General features: G+C 38.1%; 1 protein-coding gene across 2 annotated transcripts in view; it reads left to right on the forward strand.

Moving 5' to 3' along the window:
* The window catches only part of LOC138175989 (translation initiation factor eIF2 assembly protein), a 115,228-nt gene that overhangs the window by 26,845 nt on the left and 64,583 nt on the right, over window positions 1-23,800 (forward strand). For both annotated transcript variants that reach the window (XM_069106655.1, XM_069106656.1), the window contains 2 exons: window positions 16,269-16,364; window positions 19,666-19,772. In XM_069106655.1, coding sequence (XP_068962756.1) covers window positions 16,269-16,364; window positions 19,666-19,772 — 203 coding nt within the window. The remainder of the gene's footprint in view (window positions 1-16,268; window positions 16,365-19,665; window positions 19,773-23,800) is intronic.

Consider the following 23,800-nt stretch of genomic DNA (forward strand, 5'->3'; position numbering starts at 1 on the left):
AAGGGCTTCGCGCTGCCGCTGCCTCTGTTGCCGCCACCGTCACCACCACCGCCAGCCACCGCAGGAACTCTAGTTTGGCTTCCGCTTCCTCTTGCTCCGCCCCTTCCTGCTACGTCAGCAAGTCCAATGGGGCATGGAAGATCTTTAAATCCCATAGCCCTTACAATAAGACAGGAGCAAAACATTTATTCAGACACCAGAAAACCAAATCTGAACACCAGAAAGTCAAATCCATCATAGTAGCAAAGAAGTTAATATATCACAGCACAGCATGAACTCACACCATCGTTTAGCCTTCCCACAAACAAACAATCGTGAGCCTAACTGTCACAGCAGGGGGCAGACACACGCCTAGCTGTCTCCCTTGGTGTGTCCTCTCTCTCCCACCATCTAGCTGCTTTGACTCCCAGCTTCCTGTGGGCTCTGCTCCACCCTTGAGTAAACTTCTCCTACCACGGGCTCCATGTGATTATATTCAGCTTATTACGAGACAGGGAAGATCTTAAAATTCCCTCAGGCTTATTAAGGGGCAGGGAAGATTTTCAGATTCCCATTACCATTACATTCGGCCCCAGGATCTTTCATGTCCCTTACAAAGCAAAAATACATTAACGATACATTTCATTATATAGGTTAATGGGAGTTTAGGAGTAACTGGTGTGGTAACTGGTATCAGCAGAACTTACAACAATATAACAGGGATAAGAAAATAAGCACATAAAATAATATATTAGGGTAGGGGCTTGAGCTCAAGCATCTCATCATTACCCCCTTGAAAGAATGGGACTTAAAATCTTGGGGCAAGGGGTGAAGTTCTCTTCTCCATGGTTACTCCCTGCTGAAATTGGACGTAGGTTGTCCCTTCCCTAAGAGGTCCCATTCAAGAAGTCAGTTCTTTAGCTGTCATCTGGAGCTTGGTCGAAGCTAGGTCCGGGGTGACACATCACAGTCGTGGACAGGGGGGTGACATCTGGCTTAAGTGATCAGGCATCTGCAGGTATAGGGTACTAAGCCTGTAGGAAACAAATCTTGTAAACAGGTTTAACAGACATAAAGTCAAAAAGAAACAAATACAGGGTAAGTGGTGCTTCTGGAGTTCATGAGCCCATTTTGCTAGTACTGGATCATTAGTTGGTGTCAGAGTAGGGAAAATATGTTGAATAGCAATCTTTGCTAGTCGATCAACATGAGCATTTGTATTCACATTCTGGCATGGTGTGGGCCACATGAGCTTCTGCATGAAAAATTGACAAATTAGTAACTAAAGACATGTCCCATATATCTTTACATAATTCTTTGCCACAGATTTCTTTACCACAAATTTCCCAATTTTGATTTTTCCACATGGGCATCCATGTAGCTAACCCATTAGCTACCTCCTATGAATCAGTAAATATATGACACTGTCCTCCTTGTTCTGTTTTAATGGCTTGATGTATTGACATAAATTTAGCATATTGACTACTTCCACCTGTTCCAGTACTTTAATCTGAGTCTCCTCCTTTAACTTCCTCATACAGTCTAAGTGAGTACCAGGGCCGCATAGAATCAGTGGGATACGTTTTATTGCACCCATCAGCAGCTAAAGCTAACATATTGGTCATATTGTTACCTCCTTGCATATGATAATCTCTAAAAGCTTGCTGGACAAAAGGATTCTTACTAACACCTCTAAATTTCAAGCAATCCATGCTATTTACCCATATTCCTCCAGCCCCTTCATCACTGATTGTCATCATCCAAGACACTAATAATTCTCCCATTATTTGGGTGAATCTGCTTAATATATCAGTAACCTCTTGCTGAGTGAAATCCTCAGTTATCTCTCTGAACTTTGTTTGGCCTTCCTGATTCTCCTGCTTTCTTCTTAGTATGGGGCAAACCTGCCCTCATGAAAGCCTTATTATTTAACATTGTATCATTTTCCACCTGTGTACTCTCCTGGCAGTGGTCATTATGGCAACTAGGCTCGGGCCTGTGCCAAAGCTGTATGAACCTTCCTTCTGTTACTTTTCTGCTTCTTCTGAGCCAAACACACAGCAGCCTTCTCTTCTACCACCTGAGACCCTCCAGCTTGCTCTTCTAAAGGAGAGCCCAAATGCTATGCAGCATTAAGTTTCTCATACAAATCTGCTAACTTCCTTTCCGAGGTTTTTCTTGTAGCAGCTTGTCGCTGCTCTTACATATAATATGGTAACCTGTTAGCAAAACCCAGCTTCTTCACACCCCTTTCAATTCTTCCCACAGGTTTTATTGGTATTCCTTGGAAACATGTTTCTATGTCTCTAGGTTCTCCCTTCTGTAGCCTCAGTGCCCAGTTTTCACAGAGCCCTGTACTTTTAGCCCACTCCCTTGCTAGGGAGGAATAAAGTAAATTTTCCCATCCTGGGGTATTCATTTCTTTTTCTAAATCCCTTCTGCCTCCAAATATAGGTCCAGTATTTCATGATCCCATCCTCATCGCCAAATGTAGCACCAGCCCAATATTCACAGTGCCAAAGGCAATTGTAAATATGTTGGCATAGTTCTCAATAGCAAAATATAACAGACTCTCCATAGAGAAGACAGAAGCAGAACTTTTATTCATACACCAGAAAACTAAACCCCAACACCAGGAAACTGAATCCCTCATAGCAACATAGCAGTTAGTACACCATAGCATAGCATGACACCACATCATCCTTTAGCCTTTCCACAAATACTTACAAGCCTAATTGTCACAGCAGGGGCAAATACTCACAGGCCTAGCTGTTTCCCTAGCTGTGTCCTTTTTCTACCACCATCTAGGTGCTCCAGCTTTCTATGGGCTCTACTGCACCCTTCAGCAAATTCCTCCCATCGTAGGCTTCATGTGATTACATTTAGCCTATTAGGGGGCAAGGAAGATCTTCAAATTCCTATTGCCATTACATTGACCAAAACCAATCCATCCAACTGGCAGACACGTTAATAGGGAGGGAACTTTGGCCTATTAGTTGGGATTATTTGACTTGTGAACTAACACTTCTATTTTGTTCTTGCAAGAATGGCCTTACTCAAACCTGAATTTCATGGTCCAAATCCTTGCCCTCTTTCTCATGTCTCTGTCTTTCTTCCTAGTCACATGGCCTTCATTACATCTTGCCTAGATTGTTGTAATATCCTTCTTTACATAGCTACCGAAGTGCTGTTCCTTTAAAGGACAGTTCTGACACAGACACTCTTCTGCTGTATGTAGAAGCTGCAGAGGACAGCTCCCCGTTGCCTCTAGGACCAAATACAAACTTTTCTATTTGTTGTTTAAAGCCCTTCAAAATCTGGCTTCAGTCAACCTTTCCTCATTACATGTTATCCCTTTTCATGTACTCTAAGGATTAGCAAAACTGGCTTTTCTCTTCATCACACATGACACTCTACTTACCATCTCTTGCACAGGCATAGTTCTTAAGTTTTTTCCAATTTTTTCCTCAAACTCTTTTTCTGTTTACAAAAAAAATTTTTTTTAAACTCTTGCTTCATCTGTTGTAAGAATTCTAATTTGAGTTTGTGCCTAAGCTGTGTTTTCCTCTGAGATTTTGCTTATAGATGTTTCAGAGTCATTCATTTCTTCTAGGTTAGTCTTGAACTTCCCTGATACCCTAATATTCATTATAATGGGATTCTTTTTTTTGTTTGTCCATTCTTAACAGCTTATTTCCTTACTTTGGAGTTGGTTAGGGCTAGACTTTGCCAAGCTTCTGAGGGGAAGATATGGACCGGTCCTGTTGCTGCTTTCTTGGGGTATTGAGTGTTGTGTTGTTCCAAGATCTCAGGGATACACTGAAGACTTGCAAGCTTTCAGTACTCTCCAAAAAGTCTGATCCAGTTTGATTGCTTCTTCCTTGGTCTGAACTCTGTAAGTTTCTGACCTGTGTTTAGGACTATGCAATAGTAGACTGCTGCTGGACTTTGCCCCTGTTAGACAGCTAGAAAGGTATTTTGGTCCAAAGTGGCAGATTTGTATGCTTTTCTGTTTGGTCAGGGTTTCCTGCCTTAGTTATTCCTCTCCAGGCTGGGCTGGGGATGGAGATAATCACACTGCACTGAATTTGGGGTCCAGCCTCCAACTTTTGAACTTTCTCCTTTTTCAGTACACTGCTCAGGGCCTCCCATCCTGAAAAAGGCAATATCACTTCTGAGGGGTGCTTAGGTCTCTTTCTTACACTGCCCTGGATTAGGTAGAACGTGACAAAGCTGCCAGTTGACTCCTGTCCCAATTGTAGTGCCATTCTGTGGACCTGTAGGTATATCAGTATGGATCTAGAGTCTCCTTTTGTGCTGGTGTGCAACCTCTCCCTGGATGCTGGAATTCTCTGCATGTGCTGAGTGCTCTTGCCCTGACCCTGTTCCCCAGTGCCTGCTGATCTCTGTCTGTCTCCCTATGCCAGTTTGGACAGTCAAAATACTCAGTGAATTTTTTTTTTTCTGGATTTCTCCATCATATAGCTCGTGAATGAGAGCTTAGCTGCATTGCTTTTTTCTTTGTCATCTTGGCTCTGACTCCCTAACTTCCTTTCAAAGCTCAAATCAAATGCCATCTGCTACATGAAGCATTTCCTGATTCCTCAGCTGCTAGTGGTCCCCTGAAGATTATGTCATAATGATATTTATTTGATAAATTCTTGTATGTGTAGACATATCTGTGTATGTGTTGTTTCCAAGCTAGAATGTTAGCTCCTTGAGGACTAGAACTATTTTATTTTTGTCTTTGTAGCTTTAGCAGCTAGCACAGTGCTTAGCGTGTGCTAGATACTTTATAAAAGCTTGTTGATTGATCGATTGATTGACCAAGCAGGTGTCTTTCTGACAAAGTAAACATGCAGAATTTTGTTGGTGTTTTATGTGTGGCATCCCTCCAGGGCTATTCCCCTAGCTTTCACTCTCACCTTCCAGGTGGGTCGCTAAAGAGTGACTTCTACTCTTCTATGTTCTAAGGGTGTCCTGTGGGGTTTGCACTTCTAGTACTATACTCTATATACTATACAGGAGTCCCCATTTCTGTGCTTCCCATCAGTAATCATTTGAGAGACACACTTAACTCTTAGCAAATACGTTTACTAGGATAGCATAATAAGAACAGTAACTACAAAGCATTTTCTTCATAACTGGTGAACTCTTTCACAAATAAACCTATAAAAATAGAATAATGGAGGCATATGTGTAGGGAACACATGACCTAAGCAGCTCACAACTCTGAGACTGGGGGGGAGGGGTCTTGGGAGCCCTTTTTTCCTCTATGTGGAATCCTTATGAAATTTATTCCACGTGTAGCCTATCTTCTGAATAGGTTGCTCTATGGATTCTCAGGGTCTCCCTCTACAGCATCAGTCATAGTTGTCAGGATTAGTTCTCTCTTGAATATATAACTAGCTCTCTTTTCTGTTGCCAGAGGTCCCACTTGAAGCTACTTGTCTAGAATGACTGTCTACAACCACGTCTAAATCCCAACCTTGCTTCAGATTCTCTTGGAATGACTATCCAGTTACTGGATAGGATGGCTCAGTCAGGCGAGTCATCTTTGCTAGATGTTATGTGGAGAGGAATGATTAGGGAAGAGGAGCCTTTTATTCCCCAAGCTCCAAGTTACACTCACTAGAATACCTTCCAGAGCTTAGCTATTTAAAGGTCCTTGGGTATGGCCCATTTTAGCCTAACTAATGGAGTTATCCCTTCTGACTCATCAGAGAAAGGTGTTTAGACTGTAATCACCACTTGTTAAAGCCTTGTTAACACATTAATCTCTATTAAAATGCTTTTCTTGTTCCCCCCCACCATGTGTTTTAAAAAAAAAATGAAGGGCACAGATCACTTGAAGATATATCATTTACTTGTTATATATAAAATGAATAAAAGAGCAGACAGTTCTCACTTTAAATTTGCATTGTATAAATTTGATTTTACATAAAGAATTCTGAAGGAAATTTATATTCCCCAAAACATTTGTATTAACTTTACTATATAGTACTGTGCTCTTTCTCTGCTGCTGCTGATCCTTAGCTCAGCACTCTGCATCCTTCCATTCCCCTTCCAAAAAACCCCTCCAAGTAAAAGTAGAAGCATGGATGCTTGGAGAGACTACCACTGCCTTCTAGTCAGATTGGGGGCTTGGCTTGAGACCTCCAGAATTGAGAGAGGGAGATCCTTACCCTCTTTGGCTCACCTGCCTGCCCACCCCTTGCGTCTAGCCCTGCCTGTCTGTCTTCTCTCCATCCTTGGGTCCTGGGAATCCATGGAGCAACCTATTCAGCCCCTGCGTGTCACCTGTCCTCACCTATCTGTGTCTGTTCCTATCCCCAACTTGTTGCCTTCTGCATGTTTTCTTCTCATTCCAATCAGGCCCCCACATGGCTACTCTGGCCCTCACATGTTCCTCTTTCTGCTCTTTCTTCTCCGTCCCTGGCCTCCCACATGTCCTTGAAACTTGTGCCAGCTCCCTTCCTCCACTTATTCATGTGCCTCTTCCTGCATTCTTCTCTCCCTCCCTTCCTCACATCCTCAGGCAAATTCACATTAGGTTAAAAAAAATTGTTCCACTAGAGTTCTGTAGAACAGTCTACTTAATAAAGTGAGAACTATCTGTAATCCCATAGTCAGTTTGTGATTAAAGTTCTCACCTTATTAAAGACAAATGAAAAGGCACATTCATGTAAAAAATGTATAAAATCCTACAAAAAGAGATACTGATTTGGTGAATATAAAATAGTGTCAAGCATCAAAATATATCAGAAGATCCTTTTGTAGACCAAATTGCCAGATTTTAAAATAATCCCTAAACATGTCTAAGTAATGCACATGATAGTTGCCAGAATTGTTGGACATAAGAGTAAAACCAACAGTTTTTCCATTACAGTGTGCTGTTGATAAACCCTGTATTTGCTTTGGAGAGGGAGGGTGATTACTTTTTAAAAATCCAGTGGGTCATTTATTTACACATTTATTAAGTTCCAGGCTAAGCTCCAGGGATCCAAAAAAAGGCAAATGCAGACCTTGCCCTCAAGGAGTTCACATTCTCATGGGGGAGAATGCAAACAACTGTGTGCATGCAGGGTGTACGCAGGATAAATTGGAGGTGGTTTCAGAAAGAAGGCACCAGCAATTAGGGGAGAAGCCAGGCTTCTTGTAGAAGGTGGGATTTCAGCTGAGAAACCAGGAGATGAAGATGAAGAAGGAGAGCATTCAATCCATGGGGGAGACGCAGCCAGTGAAATTGTGTGTCATGATTTTTTTTTCAGCAAAGTAACTTAATATTTGAGTATACTTTTAATTTTCCAAAATAAATATGGTTTTTGTACTGTACCTGATATTGGATAACATTGGATAGGATGAACTATGATAATTGAGATGCTACTGGAATTCAATATATGTAGCTTTTCATTAACATAACTTTTCCAACCAGAGGACAGCATGCTAAATTCAGCAAGTGCTTATTAAATAGCCTACTATACTACTATATAACAACTATATTCTAACCTCTAACCTTGGTGCTGTAATTATAGAGACAGAAGAAAACAGTTATTATTATGAAGGGGCTTATACTGTAGTAGATTTAAATAAGTAGCTCCACTCTGCCATGTCCCATCAAAAAAGATAGCCCATTCGTTCACATTCCATTAACTAAGACAACAGGTGATTCAGAAAAGTGAATACAAGCTGACAAGTTTCTGCTCCATTTTGTGCTACTACTAGAGTAAGTTTTGGGTGCCTTATTTTTAAAAAACTGTTTTATAGGTGCTTTTTTATTTCATAGTCATTTAATGAACTTATCACCACTGTAGCAAAGAAAAGACTATTACAGCTCATCAGCACAGCAAACATCTGACAACTTCTGATATATTCTTTGTCTATAGTCCCTCTCCAGTAAAAAGAGGCCTCATTTATTTTAAAGAAGCATAAATTTAGAGCTCTTATTCATTTATTGCATCTGACTACTGTATCTGTAGTACATTCACATTATGATACCATTTGTTTCCTCTTCCTTTTGTTCTTACCCAAATGTTCTCCGCTTCTGTTTTTCCCCCTCAGGTTTACATGTTTTTACATAGTAGGAGTATATTTTTGACATAATGGTGCTGGCTTTTGTTTTTGTTTTTTAATCCCAATCTCTCTGTTTTATCTAGGTGCAGTGGTCATAAGAGAACTGATCCTCTTGCTTATTGGCATGGAAGCTTTGATGTGTCATTTTTGACCTGGGCTAGGTTGACCCTCCTTAGACATCCTTGTGGCCCTCTGTTCTCAGGGGCTTACCATACTGGTATAGGAATTAGTTCAGATACTCCCATTGATTTTGTAGCCCTACTGAAACTCAGAATTCTTGAACTCAAATGAGCTACCAACCTCAAGGGATTATAGGCATGCATCACCATACACAGTACATACAATGGTTTTCATTAGTCTTGTTTGTTTATAATTAAAAAACAAAAAAAACAATGTTCTTTTTCTTTAAAAAAGAGGTTTTATTGAAGTTTAATGTTTTTTATATCATCATAGTTTTCCCCATTATCCTTTCCCCCTTCCACTCTCAAAGAGCCATCCTATAAAAGAGTATTTTTTAAAGACAAAAAAGAAAAAGAAAAGGAAACATCACTACCATGAATCAGTGCATGAACAGTGCTCTTCCACTGCCATATTCCAGTCATGAGTGTCATCTTTACAGATCTAACTGATAGCTAAAAAGTTGTATTGGCTTCGTTTTTTAAGTATCCTACTATATTCCAGACACTATTCTAGGTGCTGGAGATACAAAGAAAGCTTTCTTGTGTTGGGATGTTATTTTCACAGTGTTTATTAACTATTATTCTATGCATTGACTTACAGACATCTGAGTGTCCATGATGTTGTTTCTGTTCTTTCTAGTTATTTTTTTCTATGTATTACTGGATTCTACCACATATTTTCTTCCCTCATATTCGTTACTCTTTGCAGAGCTTAGAAATCCACTGAAGCTATTTGCATTATTTAGAATTTGCATCTGGATGTAGTTGTCTTTTCCTATCCATTTTAAATTTAAAGTCCTCTGGGTTAAAGCAGTAACTGTCCAGGCTAAGTGTGCAGTCCTTGTCAGATAAAATTTATCTCTGTCTATAAGCTCATTATATTTGTGTCTTAATCCAAAGAAAGTCCAAAAAGCCAAATCCTTTAATCTGAACATCATCTCAGTCAGCAATTCACTTGCCAAATCTATCTTTCTTTTGTAGAGTACATACCTTCAGTCATTATTAGTGATGAAAACATGACCTCTGCCCTTCAGTCTTTTAGTTTTCTGTCTAGGGCTTTATAATCCCTAGAGATTCTTTGGATATCCCTTCTGGTCCTCATTTATCTCCACAATAAATTACCTGAAATGGGCAATAGTTGTCCAATTTTACAGATTATAGTATTTGACTTTTTTTTTTTTCATTCTAGATGCATGTCCCAGGCAGAGAACATACCCATCTCCTGATAGACCACATTGACTTGGCATATACCAGCCTTGTACACGCATCACACAGGGGTAGAAGTACACTTAGAAGTAATTAAAAGCTGCCTGATAACGAGGAACCCATGGGTAACTGACTTTTCAGAAGGCTTGATAATCTTTGTTGATTCTGGGATGCTTATGAGTTATGGTGAGAGACATAGTGCAAGAAGAGTTGGAAGAATATGTGGGTTATGGTCCCAGTTCTGCTAGTTACTGCCTGTGTGACTTGGACTGTTCACTCTTTGGTCCTTGTCCCTAATCTGTAAGATGAAGGACAGGGAATGGACTTGTGATTTCCTTGGTATAGGGAATTTTTTAGGTGAGGAAACTGTCTACTTAATACACGTTTGGCACATTCTCTGCAAGGTGAAGGCCTAGAGAGCTGCCAGACACATTGAATGGTTAAGTGACTGCCAGAGTCACACAACCTGTGTGCCTCGGAGGTAGGACTTAGAGCTGCTTGTGCTGGTTGAGGCCACTTTTCTATCCACTATTCTACACTTCATCTTGTGTGATAGAATGAGGATGCTGAACTAATAAATGACTTTTTTTTCTTTGCATTCAAGACCAGTGATTTTATTGAGACTTTCCTGAGGCCCACAGATTTCTTCAGTGCATAAGACCTGGGTTTTTCTTGATTTGAAGAAGAAAGTTATTGTTGCTTTTCTGTAGGTTGCTTGAAATTCTAGATGTTGTGGTATTGCTTGTGTGTAATGTAGTTAATGAGAAATAATAATTATCATATGTCAGAGAAATATTTATAACTGGTAGAGCATTATTTTGAAATTTTTTTAATTACACATATTTTATTTTTCTTTAAGTTTGAGTTCCAAATTCTCTCCCGCCCTCTCTTCCCAGTTTGATGTGGGCTCTGTGTATGTGGTCATGCCAAACATATTTCCATATGTTGTGAAAGAAAACCCTCCCCAAAAAAACCCAAGAAAAAGAAAACTTTAAAAAGTATACTTTGATCTGTTTTCAGACTCCATCAGTTCTTTCTCTGAAGGTAGATAGCATTTTTCAACGTAAGTCCTTAAGAATTGTCTTGGATTGTCGTTTTGCTGGGAATAGTAGCTAAGTCACTCACAGTTAATCATCATACAGTATTGTTGTTACAGTGTACACACTTTTCCTAGTTCTACTCACTTTGCTTTTTATCAGTTCATTTAAGTCTTTTCAGGTTTTTCGGAAAACATTGTATTCATCATTTCTTATTGCAGAATAGTATTCCATTATTTACCACAACTTGTTCATCCATTCTCCAATTGATGGGCATCTCTTTGATTTTTAATTCTTTGCCATTGCAAAAGGAGTTGCTATAAATATTTTTGTACATGTGGATCCTTTTCCTTTTTTCAAAAAATCTCTTTGGGATACAGAGCTAGTAGTGGTGCTATTGCTGGGTCAAAGGATATGTATGACTTTGTAGCCCTTTGGGTATAGTTCCAAAAGCAAACAGAAAGAGAAATTATAAAGGATTCAATAAGGTTAAGTTGTTTATATTCTTACACGGAAAGACAATACTTCTGACTCCTAAGAACTTTCTCATTATTAGGGCCTGGAACTGGAACGACTGACCTGGAAATAGATTGAGGAGAGATTGTTTCAGAATGGTTGAATCAGTTCACGATTCCACCAGCCCTGCGTTAGTGTCCTAATTTTCCTTCATTCCTTCCAGCTTTTGCCATTTTCCTTTTCTGTTAAATTAGCCAAACTGAGTATGAAGTGGTATCTCAGAATTATTTAAATGTGCATTTCTCTAATCAATAGTGATTTAGAGCATTTTTTCATATGATTATAGATAGTTTTAATATCTTCATCTGATCTGCCTGTTCATATCCTTTGACCATTTATCAGTTGGGGAATGACTTATATTATTTATAAATTTGACTCAGTTCTCTACATATTTGAGAAATGAGACTTTTTGTCAAAGAAATTTGGTTTGAAAATGTTTTGTTATAGTTACTGTGTATTTCACTCCTTCCTGTTTTTCCATGTTTATCCTTCTTTTTCTTTTCTTTCACTCGATCCCTTCTCAAAAGTATTTTGCTTCTGACCACTGTCTCCCCCAATCCACCCTCCCTTCTCTTAGCATCCCCCTGCCACCTTCTTTCATCTCCTTCCCCTGATACTTCCCTATAGGGTAAGATCTATAACTGAGTGTGTATGTTATTCTCTCTTTGAGCCAATTCTGAGGAGAGTAAGGTTCAAGGGTTGATCCATGCCCCCATTTTCCCCTCCACTGTAAAATTCCTTTCCTTCCTCTTTTATGTGATATAATTTATCCCACTCAGCCTCTCCTTTTTCCCCTTCTTCTACTACATCCCTCTTTCTCCTGCCTTAATTTTTAGAAAACATATCATCTTCTCATAATCACCTCCCTTTCTCACCTCTTAATATTTTTTTATATCATCCTATCATAGGCGACTTAACCTATGCCCTTTTTCTATATATATTCCTTCTAACTGCCCCAATAATGAGAAAGTTCTTAGGAGTTAGAAGTATTGTTTTTCCATGTAAGAATATAAACAACTTAACCTTATCGAATCCCTTATAATTTCTCTTCCTGTTTGCCTTTTTATGCTTCTCTTGAGTCTTGTATTTGAAAGTCAAAATTTTCTACTCATCTCTGGTCTCTTCATTATAAATCCTCGAAAGTCATTTCCTCCCCTGAAGAATTATACTTAATTTTGCTGGGTAGGTGATTTTTGATTGTAATCCTAGCTCCTTTGCCCTCTGGAATATCATATTCTAAGCCCTCTGATTCTTTAATGTAGAAGCTGCTAAATCTTGTATTATTCTGACTGTGGCTACATGATATTTGAGTTGTTTCTTTCTGGCTGCTTGCAATATTTTCTCCTTGACTTAGGAGCTCTGGAATTTGGTTATAATATTCCTGAGAGTTTTCATTTTGATATCTCTTTTAGGAAGTGATTGGTGGAGTCTTTCAATTTTTATCTTATCCTCTGACATAAGATATCAGGGTAGTTTTCCTTGATTATTTCTTGAAATAGGATATCTAGGCACTTTTTCTGATCATGGCTTTCAGGTAGTCCAATAATTCTGAAATGATCTCTCCTCAATCTATTTCCAGGTAAGTTGTTTTTCTTATGAGATATTTCATATTTTTGTCTTTTTTCAGTCTTTTGATTTTTATTGTTTCTTGATGTCCCATGGAGTTATTACCTTCCACTTGTCCAATTCTGATTTTTAAGGAATTTTCTTCAATTGAGCTTTGGTACCTTCTTTTCCATTTGGCCAGTTTTACTTTTTAAGAAGTTCTCTTCTTTGTGAAGTTTTCTAGGTCTTTTCCATTTTCAAGAAACTCTTCTCTTCAGTGGATTTTTGTGCCTCTTTTGACATTTGGTCCATTCTATTGTTTTTTGTTGTTGTTGTTTTTTGCTTTTTGGAGGGCAGTTGGGATTAAGTGACTTGCCCAATGTCACATGGTTAGTAACTGAAGTGTCTGAAGCCGGATTTGAACTCAGGTCCTCCTGACTCCAAGGCCAGTGCTCTATTCACTGCACCACCTAGCCACCTCTTGGTCCATTCTATTTTTTAAGGTGTTATTTTCTTCACTATTTTTTGTGCCTACTTTACCAAGCTATTTACTTCTTTTTCATGGTTTTCTTGCATCCCTCTCATTTCTTTTCCCAATTTTTCCTCTATCTGTTATTTGATTTTTTGAGTTCTAATAGGAATTCTTTTTGGGCCTGAGACCAATTCAGATTTTCCTTTAAGACTTTGGATGTAGCTATTTTGACTTTGTTGTCTTCTTCTGAGTTTGCATTTTGATCTTCTGCTGGCACCATAGTAACTTTCTATAGTTAAGTTCTTTTGTTGTTGTTTGCTTATTTTTCTAACCTATTTCTTGACTTTTAATTTTATGTTAAAATTGGACTCTGCTTGCAGGGTGGAGAGGGCATTGTCTTAAGCTTCAGGTTATTTTGTGCTGCTATTTTTAGAGCTAGTTTGGGGGACAGGGAACATATGTAACTTTTCTTCTAAGATACTATGGTCTAAGGAGAAGTGTAGTTATTGCTCTCTAGAGACCTGTGCTCTGATCTGTGAGCAACCATAAGCACTCTTTTCTGCCCTGGAAGTGTAACCAGGGTCCCTCTTTGCCTGTGGCTACATACATACTGTGGTGTGTACAGTGCTCCTCATCTTCCTGGGACTGTGACTTGGAACTGCATATGGGCAATGTAAATCCCCTGTCATATCCTTCTGACCAATTTTCCAACCCCTCTGGTCTGTGAAGTGAGAGGTCTGAAACCACCACTGGTGATTCAGTCACGCCCAGGTCCTACTGCTTGCTTGCTGGGGTGAAGCCAGAGCTGCATTGAGCTCCTCTCTCATCCTAGTGCAACAGACCTTTGCTTCCAACCTTCTAAGTTTTCTTGGGCTGGAAAGTTTTTCACCCCATCCTTTTGTTGGTTCTGCCTGTCTAAAAGTCATTTTGAGATGTTATTTTAAAGTTGTTTGGAGGGGAATTTGGGACCTCAGCTAAGTCTGCCTTGACTGCCATCTTGACTCCCAGAACCTACCTTGGTTTTTAAAAACATGAGTCACCTACAGCTTTGAGGATTAACTAAATGCAGACCATTCTAAAAATTCATCATCCCTTCTTGATTTGTTAATAGGTCATTGAAATTCTTTTGATATATAGAAGTAATTAAAGAGTGAGGGACATTTAATATAGGGATTGAACATGAGTGATAGGTATACTAGTCAGGAATCTGATTTAAAGTACCTGGATAGAAGGAATAGTCTAGACTGGAAGTTGAATCTTTGGTTCCCTTTTACTAGAGATCTTTAAGCAAAAGATGGATCATGCCCTGTTGGGTTTGTTGTAAGGGTATGGACTAGACTAGATGACTTCCAAGGTCATTTCCAACATTGAATTTATATGATTCCATGAAGACTGTAGGAAAATTGGGAAAGCTGCTGCTGTTGTCTGATGATTGTAGCAGCAAGCACCCCAGCGTCCCCAGGGTCACTGCCAACACAGGTTTTTGCATCTGCTTTGATAAAGGAAAGCAACTCAAAGTGGGTTAACAAGCTTACTTTAATCAGTCAAATATGTATCGTTTACCTAGTTCAGGGGAAAAAGGTCAGCACCCCAAACTTCAGAATATACAGACAGAATTATCAAGACAGAGAAACAGATCAAGTAGACAGTTTCCAAACTGTCCAACCATTACATCCATACCAAATCAACATCTGGGTTTTCAAAGCCTGGGGCCTCTCAACAATGGCTTCCCAGAGTTTCATCTGATCAAATCACAGAACACTTCTCAAAGTGAGCCCCAAAACAAAGCTACACATCAGGGCTTATATAGCCTTCTCCTGGCTCAGAGAATGTAACAACCTTATTGACCCACTGGCTAATCAAAAAGTATCTACTGAAAAACAAACCTCCCACCCCAGGCTCCTGGTGCACTTTAGCCTAGGGGCAGGGAAGATCTTTAAAATTTACATTCCCATTACAATGATGAATAGTAGTAGAAACAGAAGGAAAGCTATCTGTATTGAGTTTCTGATTTCTTCCTTATCTATCCATGAACCATCTTTCTTAAAACCTTTTTCTGAGTGATAAACATTTTAATTTCTCCAGCCATTAATTCATTTAATATATTTCCTTGACCCTTATAACTATTTCCTACAGTTAGTCATTTGTAAATTTCGTTGAAACTTGACTAATTTTTTGGGATCAACACAGACAAGAACAAAATAAATAATTAGATTTCTGATTTTGTATTGTAAGTCAGTTTTGAACTCCATGATGAAATTTTTTTTATTTTAGTGTTTTTGGTAAAAAAGAAAAGCAAGAGCAACTTTATTCTGAAGCAGCAGTTATCCATGAGGGGGCAGCAGTTGAAAACAAGCAAATTGTGTGGATGTCTCTCTGGACTTTGTACTTTAAATAATGTGTCTCTTCTCCCCCTGTACCTCACCTCCACTTTCATCTCTCTTCTTTTAATGACCTATTTACCTATTCACAAGTTGAATTCCTTGTAGCCCCCTTTGTTACTGATATGAAATATAAATATAAGGTATAGCAGTAGCATTAGTCAACTTTAGTTCTCTTAACTAAAGTGTTTGAAGTACATGTTTAATTGAGGTGAATTGTAAGAATATTTTATAATCTCTTGAGCATGTAAATCATGCATTTTAAAAGCAATCAAAAAGGGAAAGAACATTTTAGGTTTTCACCAAGGTGCTATTTTTGATTTTTGTTTATAAAAATCTCTTCTGAAAATAGCAATGTTTAAATACCATACTAAAACATCATTTATTACTCATTCTTATAAAGTCTTTTTGGAATTTATCCAGGATGCCTATTTTTTTTTCAAATGTAGGATTTTATTTGACTTACTTTGAGCATTCTGAAGGCCAGTTTACCACTTGGCCCTTTTGCAACATTTGCTCTGTTATGTAAATCATGTCTCATTGGGAAAAAAAAATCTTGGTTATACATACAGGCAGATTTATTAAGAGGTATCAAGGTCTTTTTTCTTAATTCAGAGTTTTCTAGTAAGTTTTATTTTTGCTTTGAATAAAATATTGTACATTGACTTTATCACTGTTTTGCTAAGTGTTCCTAATATTCTCCTTTCCCTTATTCCTGGGTGTATCCTAATCACTGACTTTATTTGGTTTAATTAATATTGATAATCAAGTGTTCTGAACTCCCTTTCTAATATCTGTCATTACCTTATTCTTAATACTGTTTATATATTTAATGCAATAAACTGAATGACATGGTAAAATTATTTTTCTTTTTCTTCAGGCACCAGAGTTTCCTGAGTTTGCCATTAAAGTTCAAGAAGCCATTAATTCTCTGGGGGGTAGTGTGTTTCCTAAACTTAACTGGAGTGCACCAAGGGTAAGAACATAGATTTTCTTTTTCATTCCTTATTTTAATATTTTGTCCCCTTTTGTTCTTTTGATCTGATCAATTTTCTAATTCTAGGAGCTTATGGTCATTTCTCTGTTTTATATCCTTTTTTTTCCTTTTATTTTGTTATGTGATTTCATATTGTTCTGAGTCTGAGATACATTATGTGGCATAAGTCCTGCCAGAAGGAGTTTCAAATTTTGTTTCCAAACTATGTTGAAATTCAGAAAAGTAGTTTCTGCCCTTTTCAAAACCTTAGCCATCCATTTCAGTGGACAGAAAAATGTTTCTGACAAACTGTCAATGAAGTTATAAAGGTTCATGAATGGATTTCTTTATTTTTAAAAGGCAGGCTAAAATTTTCTGTGAATGGGCATTATTTTCCTTTACAATATTGGGGTCATTGTGTAAATTCTTCTGCAGGCTGTTTGCTAGGTTCTGTATCAGTTCATAGATATATTCCCAAGTTTCTCTGAATTCTTCCTATTTTCTATTTCCTTTGGTACAATACTGTTATAGTACAATCATAGACCAAGATCTGTTCTGTCATTCTCCAAATAGTAGGCATCTGTTTCCCTTCAAGCCCTTTTCTAGCTTGTGTTTCCAGGTTTATTGCAAAATATTCCAATTACATATTCATTATTTTCTAGCCCAAACTATCCTGTTTGCTTTTCCCTAAACACTTGGCACCTTTCTCTTCTGGGTCTTTGCACATGTTGCCCTCGTGGTTGGAATTTATTTCTGCCTCACCTCCAGCTCTTAGGAATTCAGAAGCTCAGCTTCTGTGTCCCCATCTATGGAAGTTTTTTCTTAACTCTCCTTTGTTAATATTCTCTCCTATCTTCTCAAGTGATCATTTATATTCTTAAGTGTTTACATGTTGTATAGCCCTGTCCCCAGTAGAATACTACCATTAGTCTTCTTTATTAGAGGAGGAATTCTTTTTCATTTTGTTTTTATATCCCTAGTGTTTTGTGTAGTTTTTGTATACTAAATGCTTAATGCTTGTCCCTTGGCACCACATACTTAATAAAAGTTTGTTGGATTAAATTAGATTCAGGGGACAGAGAGTTAATCTGGAGTATAGTTTGAGACGTGTAGTAATACAAAGTAAGACTGAGATGGCATGGCAGTGGCAGACTCTGGAGAGCCTTGAATTTGAGCTTGAAGTATACTTGATAGGCCATAGGGAGACTTGGAAAACTCTGAACAAAATAACTTGGCCAAGTCTTTATATAAAAGAAATTAGTCTAGCAGTGGCACAAAGTATATGAATTAGAGGTGAGAGAAAAGTAGGAGACTTTTACAATAGTCTGAGTGAGTATTATTATTATCCTATACTGTGGTGATGGAAGTGAGATGCTGTAAAGATAAAATTAGTGGAATTTGGTAACTAATTGCCTGTGAAAGTGAGGAAGAGGTAAGGATGACATTGACCGTAATAGGGGAGCCAGATGATGAGGTTTTGGATATGTTGTTTTCAGTTATCCGGTAGTACAGAAAATTGAGAGTTGATTATACTTGGAAACTGATTAATTTTTGTAATGCTCCTTTCCAAAATAAATATTCACTATGCACTAAGGTACAGCATCTTGATAATCACATAGTTTTCCATTTTTAGATTTATTTTGCTAGCTCTGTGTCTGTTCTGTTACTTTATCTGAACATGTACTCTAGATATGTTCGTAGATTTCAGAGGTCCACTGGAGCATTCTCAGTAGCTTTGAGTGTTCCACTTGCTTCTGGAGAACAGTTAGAACTGGTATTCCAAATGCTCTAACTCTGACTCTAATTGTTTTAGCCACTATTACATAGGGGTAAGAAGAAGGTAAAAGGTTCCCTTTCTTCTGGAGGGAGAGACACTTGGAGCTTGATAGCCAATCTTCCACAGCTCACTTAGATCCCCTGGGATTGAGTATGTTCTTTAAATCTCTTTTCTTATTTTAGTTATTTTTAAAAAATTATTTACTTTCAGTTTACAACATTCAGTTCCACAATCCCTTGAGTTTCAAATTTTCTCCCCCATCCCCTCCATGGCAGCAGGCAATCAAATATAGGATCTATCAATACCTTCACATTAAACATTAGTCAAATTGTAAAGAAGAATTATAACCAACAGAGTGAAAAGTGAGAAAGAAGAAGCAAAACAAACCAAAAAAAGAGAGAAAGCAAGTAGTTTGCTTCAATCTGCATTCAGACTCTGTAGTTCTTTCTCTGGATGTGAGCATCCCTTTCCATTACGAGTCTTTTGGAGCTGTCTTATAACTTTGCATTGCTGAGAGGAGCCCACTCTATCAAAGTTAGTCATCACACTCATGATGTGTCTATAATTGTGTACAAAGTTCACCTGGTTCTGCTCTCTTCAATCAGCATCAGTATATATAAGTCTCTCCAGGTTATGATGAAGTCTGTCTGCTCCTCATTCCTTAGAGCACAATAGTATTCCATTACATTGATATACCACAACTTGTTTAGCCATTCCCCAATTGATGGGCATCTCCTTGATTTCCAGTTCTTTACCACTTACAAGAAGAGCTGCTATAAATAGTTTTGGGGTCTTTTTCCTACTTCTATGATCTCTTTGGGATATAGTCCTAGAAGCAGTATTGCTAGGTCAAAGAGTATGCACTTATTCATAGCCCTTTGGGCATAGTTCCAGATTGCTCTCCAGAATGGTTAAATCAGTTCACAACTCCACCAACAATGCATTAATGTTCCAGTTTTTCCACATCCTCTTCAGCATTTATCATTTTCCTGTTTTGTCATCTTAGCCAATCTGACCGGTGAGATATGGCATCTCAGAGTTATTTTGATTTGTGTTTCTCTAATCAGTAGTGATTTAGAGCATTTTTTCATATGCTTAGAGATATCTTTAATCTCTTCCTCTGAAAACTGCCTGTTCATATACTTTAACCATTTATCAATTGGGGAATGACTTGTATCTTTCCTTATTTTAAAAGCAGCCTAAGTGAGCTACACATTGGGAGTCACTAGATTACATTTGCTGAGGTTCTCTAAAACATCTTTGTGTCATAATTCTCATATAAAGGGCTCCTTGTTAGCTTATCTTAATACCTAGGGACAATGCTTCTGGAGATAATTACTGCAATTCAGAAGCTCTTTAGAGATCACATTGAAATTGGTTAAGGAAATGATGGCTACATCTGTCATCTAATTTAGTGATCTCAACTTTTTAACTTGAAATAATATTCGATGTTGGTTGGTTATAAGCTTGATTTTATTTATGGAAGCTAACAGAAATTTGTCCTGAATGTGTTTGCTTATCTAGGATGCCTACTGGATAGCGATGAATAGTTCTCTGAAGTGTAAAACGCTCAGTGACATCTTTCTACTTTTCAAGAGTTCTGACTTCATTACTCATGACTTTACTCAACCGTAAGTAGAGTTGTGGTTCTAACACATGCTTTATTACTCCACAGGTAAAGTCCCATCACAGTAAGTTCTACTGTTTTAAAGAACAGTTCTGTATACAACAAAGGTATCTCTCTGCATTTAACTTTGGGGAAAAGACAGATTAGATTATAATCTAATAATGATGTCAGTCAGTAATTCCCATCACAGTAAGTACTACTGTTTTAAAGAACAGTTCTGTATATAACAAAGGTATCTCTCTGCATTTAACTTTGGGGAAAAGACAGATCAGATTTAGAATTCCATTGATGTCAGTCAGTAATTTTTTTAAAGCTTGCTATGTGCCAGTTGCTGTAGGAAGCACTAGATATACAAAGAACAGGAAAAAGACAATTGTTGCCCTTGAGATTACAGTCTCATGGGGTAAAGACGACACTCAAAAAGGAGGTGAAAAGTGAGATATGTGGGGAAAAGGGAACACCCTCTGCATGGGGGAATGATGGAGAAGTTCAGAGAAGTGCCCCCAGTGTAGGGAAATCCTGCAGGAGAAAATGCTTGCTTTTTGCTTGTCTTTGTGTTTGTAGCACTTAGCACAGTGCTTGACACATAGTAAGTCCTTGATAAATGCTTATTGAGTACCTGTCCATCTACCTCTACTAATGTAGGACTATACCCTCTCTTGAGTAAATAGTCTCAGTTGCCTGGTATCCTGAATAGTTAAGTGACTTATCTTGGGTCACATACTCAGAAGTGGAACTTGAACCTAGGTCTTCTTGATCTGAAGCCAGCCCTGTATTCCCTTACATGTGCCAGGGATGGCCTTTTGAAATGGTACTTTGTTGATTGGTTATAGGCTTGTTTAAATTAAATACATGCAGTGAATAATCCTGTATAATAAAGATTTTCTGTGATCACCATGGAACAGTCATCCTCAAGTCAAGGGGCCTGATTTTGCCCTATTTGTATTGTAAGGATTGAAAGAATTGCTATGTTGACCTAAAAGTGACCTCTTGACCAACCTTTTGATTTTTTTTTGATGGCAATTGGGGTTGAGTGACTTGCCCAAGGTCACACTGCTAATTTTTTTTTGTGTTAATTGTCTGAGGATGGATCCGATCCCAGGTCCTCCTGACTCCAGGGCCGGTGCTCTATTCACTGCGCCACCTAGCTGCCCCTTGAACTACATTTTGTCCTACCTTCAAATTGCAGTTATTCTCTAGTTCCCTTAATCTCTCCATGTCTTGAATAAAATTTAGCTAACCCTTTCCACATAAAACACCAAACAGCCCCAGTCTTAGAGCACGTGGGAGGGTCAAGGATGGAGTTAGATTTGTGTATGCCTCCCTTTTCTGCCTATACACTTAAAAGTACCTGATGTGTTTTGCTGATTCACTCCATGAAACCTGCACAGATCTGTTTCATCTTTGGGACTTGCATCCTGGGCATTTTTATTTTTAGGAATATATTCATTTTGAGAAAAACCATTGTAACAAAACTATTGGGATAGTCTATGGTATTTATCATAAGGAGATTTTACTTGTATTAGTGCTTATAATTTATTTAATTTGATTCAACAAGCATTTATTGAATATCTCCTGCATGCAAGGAGATATTCTGGGTGCTGGGGCTACAAAGATAATGTGGGAAAAAATCTCTGCCACTAAAGAACATATGTTCTACTGGGAGGACACAGCATTATAAACAGGTAAGTATATACATAATGCTTTGAGGAGGGAGATTATGCTCAGTGGAGGAGGACAATCATGAAAGGCTTCCTAAAGGAGGTGGCACATAAACTGAACCTTGAGGGAAACCAAAGCATCTAGAAATTGAAGGGGAGGAGTGGGGAAACTGTGCATTGGGAGCAAAGAGTCCTGGGAGAAGGAGGTGATATGCTTAATTCAGGGACAGTGAGTTGGTCAGTTTGTTTGGAACACAGAGGGTGTGTGTATTTTTGACACTTGGTTCTTTTAACATTATATTTGTTTGCATCATTTTTTATGAATTTTATAGCTTTTGTTTTAATTCTGATAAAGCAGCATTTTTATTTCAGGAAATATGTGTTTATTATGAAAAACATGATTTTATAATTTTTTGTAATACTTAAGTGACATCTAACTCTTCAAATAACCTTTAAATGAATTATGTTAGAATTGTTCTTTAACTGTTACTTTTGTAGCTTCCATAATTGGAATGTGGACAGAGCATTAGACTTGCAGTCAGGGGAGACTTGAGTCCAATTTCTGCCACTGATATTTATTAGCTCTGTGACCTCGGACAACTCACTTAATCTTTCTTTGAGCCTCCACTTCCTCATCTGAAACACCTTCTTTCTTCCTTTCTAATCAAAGTATAGTCATCTCTTGATTATCTGATGCTTGAGGGGTGGTTATTGTGTTAAACATATTAAGTATACCAGTTGCCCCTTCATGTACCATTCATTCACATTTTGACTAGTATGAAAAATTTTTTTTCAATTGCTGTTGCAGTAGAAGTAGAGAGAAGGTAGAAAGGCCAGTTCAGGTTAGTTTGTTTCTGCTTTTTGGAAGAGGAAGTGAAATCAGTTGTTAAACAGGAAACTATAAATTTTAAGGTTATTTACCCAAAGAATGTCAGTCTTCATAAATTATTGAGAGTTGGCTATGGCAAGTAGAGTTTTGAACCTTTTCTTAAGCAAGCAACCCCTATCTAGGGACTATTGATGATTTATAATTACTGTATAGTTTGTCCCTTTCTAGGACTATTTCTTGGTAATCACTAACAAGGCAATCAGCATGGAGCAATATTGTGTGAAAATCTTTTAGTCATTAAACACAACTGTGTCTCTCATAAAGGCTTTGGTCTCTGGGGTCTCTTACCAGCTAAAATTATTTGCAAGAGCAGTTTCATTCATAGAATTTTTTTAGATTTTTAAGGATGGTAGTAATATTAGATGTCATTTAGTTGAAGTGATTTTAACAGAAGAAGGAAACTGAGACCAAAAAAGGTTAAATGAGTAATTCCCCCAAGGTCCCATGGCTGCTAAGTGGCAGCACTGGGATGAGAGCTTAGTTTCATTAATTCAGTTGAAAGATTCCTGAAAGTACTTTGACTTTCCCTTTAGGAGCGTGATGTTTATTTCTCTTTGAAAAAAAACTTTCATTGGAACATTATATTCTTTTTTTTTTTTAAAGCAATCAGGGTTAAGTAACTTGCTAATGATTACACGGCCAGTTATTTTGTGTTGGTGTTAAGTATCAGAGCCCGGAATCGAACCCAAGTCTCCCAACTCTGGGGCCAGCGCTCTTACTCACTGCGCCACCTGGCCGCCCTGGAACATTATATTCTAATAACTTACATTTTTGTAGCACTTGAAGCTTTATAAAATGCTTTCCTTTCAATAACCTTTGTGATAGGTAGCATAAGTAATATTATCCCCAATTTATTGAAACAGAGACTGAGAATCAGAGGTGAAGTGACTTGTATCCCCAGTGGCCAACACAGTGCTTGTCACATAGGAGACACTTAATAAATGATTGTTAATTGATAGTTTGGTAGTTTATAGTGACACAGCTAGGTAGTTCAGGGCAGGTAGTGTTCTTGGTTTCTTTTTTTTTAAATATACTTAATAGTATTTTGTTTTTTTCCAATAACATGTAGATAGTTTTCAATATTCAGTTTTATATAAGAATTTTTTTTTTATTTTGAAACTTTGGATTCCATACTTTTTCCCTTCCTCCCTCGTCACCCACCCTTACGGGGAAGATAAGCAGTTCAATATAGGTGTACATATGTAGCTATGCAAAACATTTCCATGGTGGATATATTGTGAAAGACTGACTATATTTCCCTCCATCCTATCCCGCCCCCCACTTGTTCTATTCTCTGCTTTGACCGGTCTTTTTTCAAAAGTGTGTTCTTCCAACTTCCCTCCCCCCCAACCTGCCCTCTCTTCCATCATTTCCTCTCTAATTCCCTTCCCCCCTACTCTCCTGTAGGGCAAGATACCTTATTTTGTGTGTATGTCATTCCCTCCCTAAGCCAAATTCAATGAGAGTAAGGTTCACTCATTC

Source organism: Petaurus breviceps, unplaced genomic scaffold, assembly GCF_028583685.1.
Source record: "Petaurus breviceps papuanus isolate PSGF00001 unplaced genomic scaffold, PetGlider_PUasm1.0 80, whole genome shotgun sequence".
NCBI lineage: Eukaryota > Metazoa > Chordata > Mammalia > Diprotodontia > Petauridae > Petaurus > Petaurus breviceps.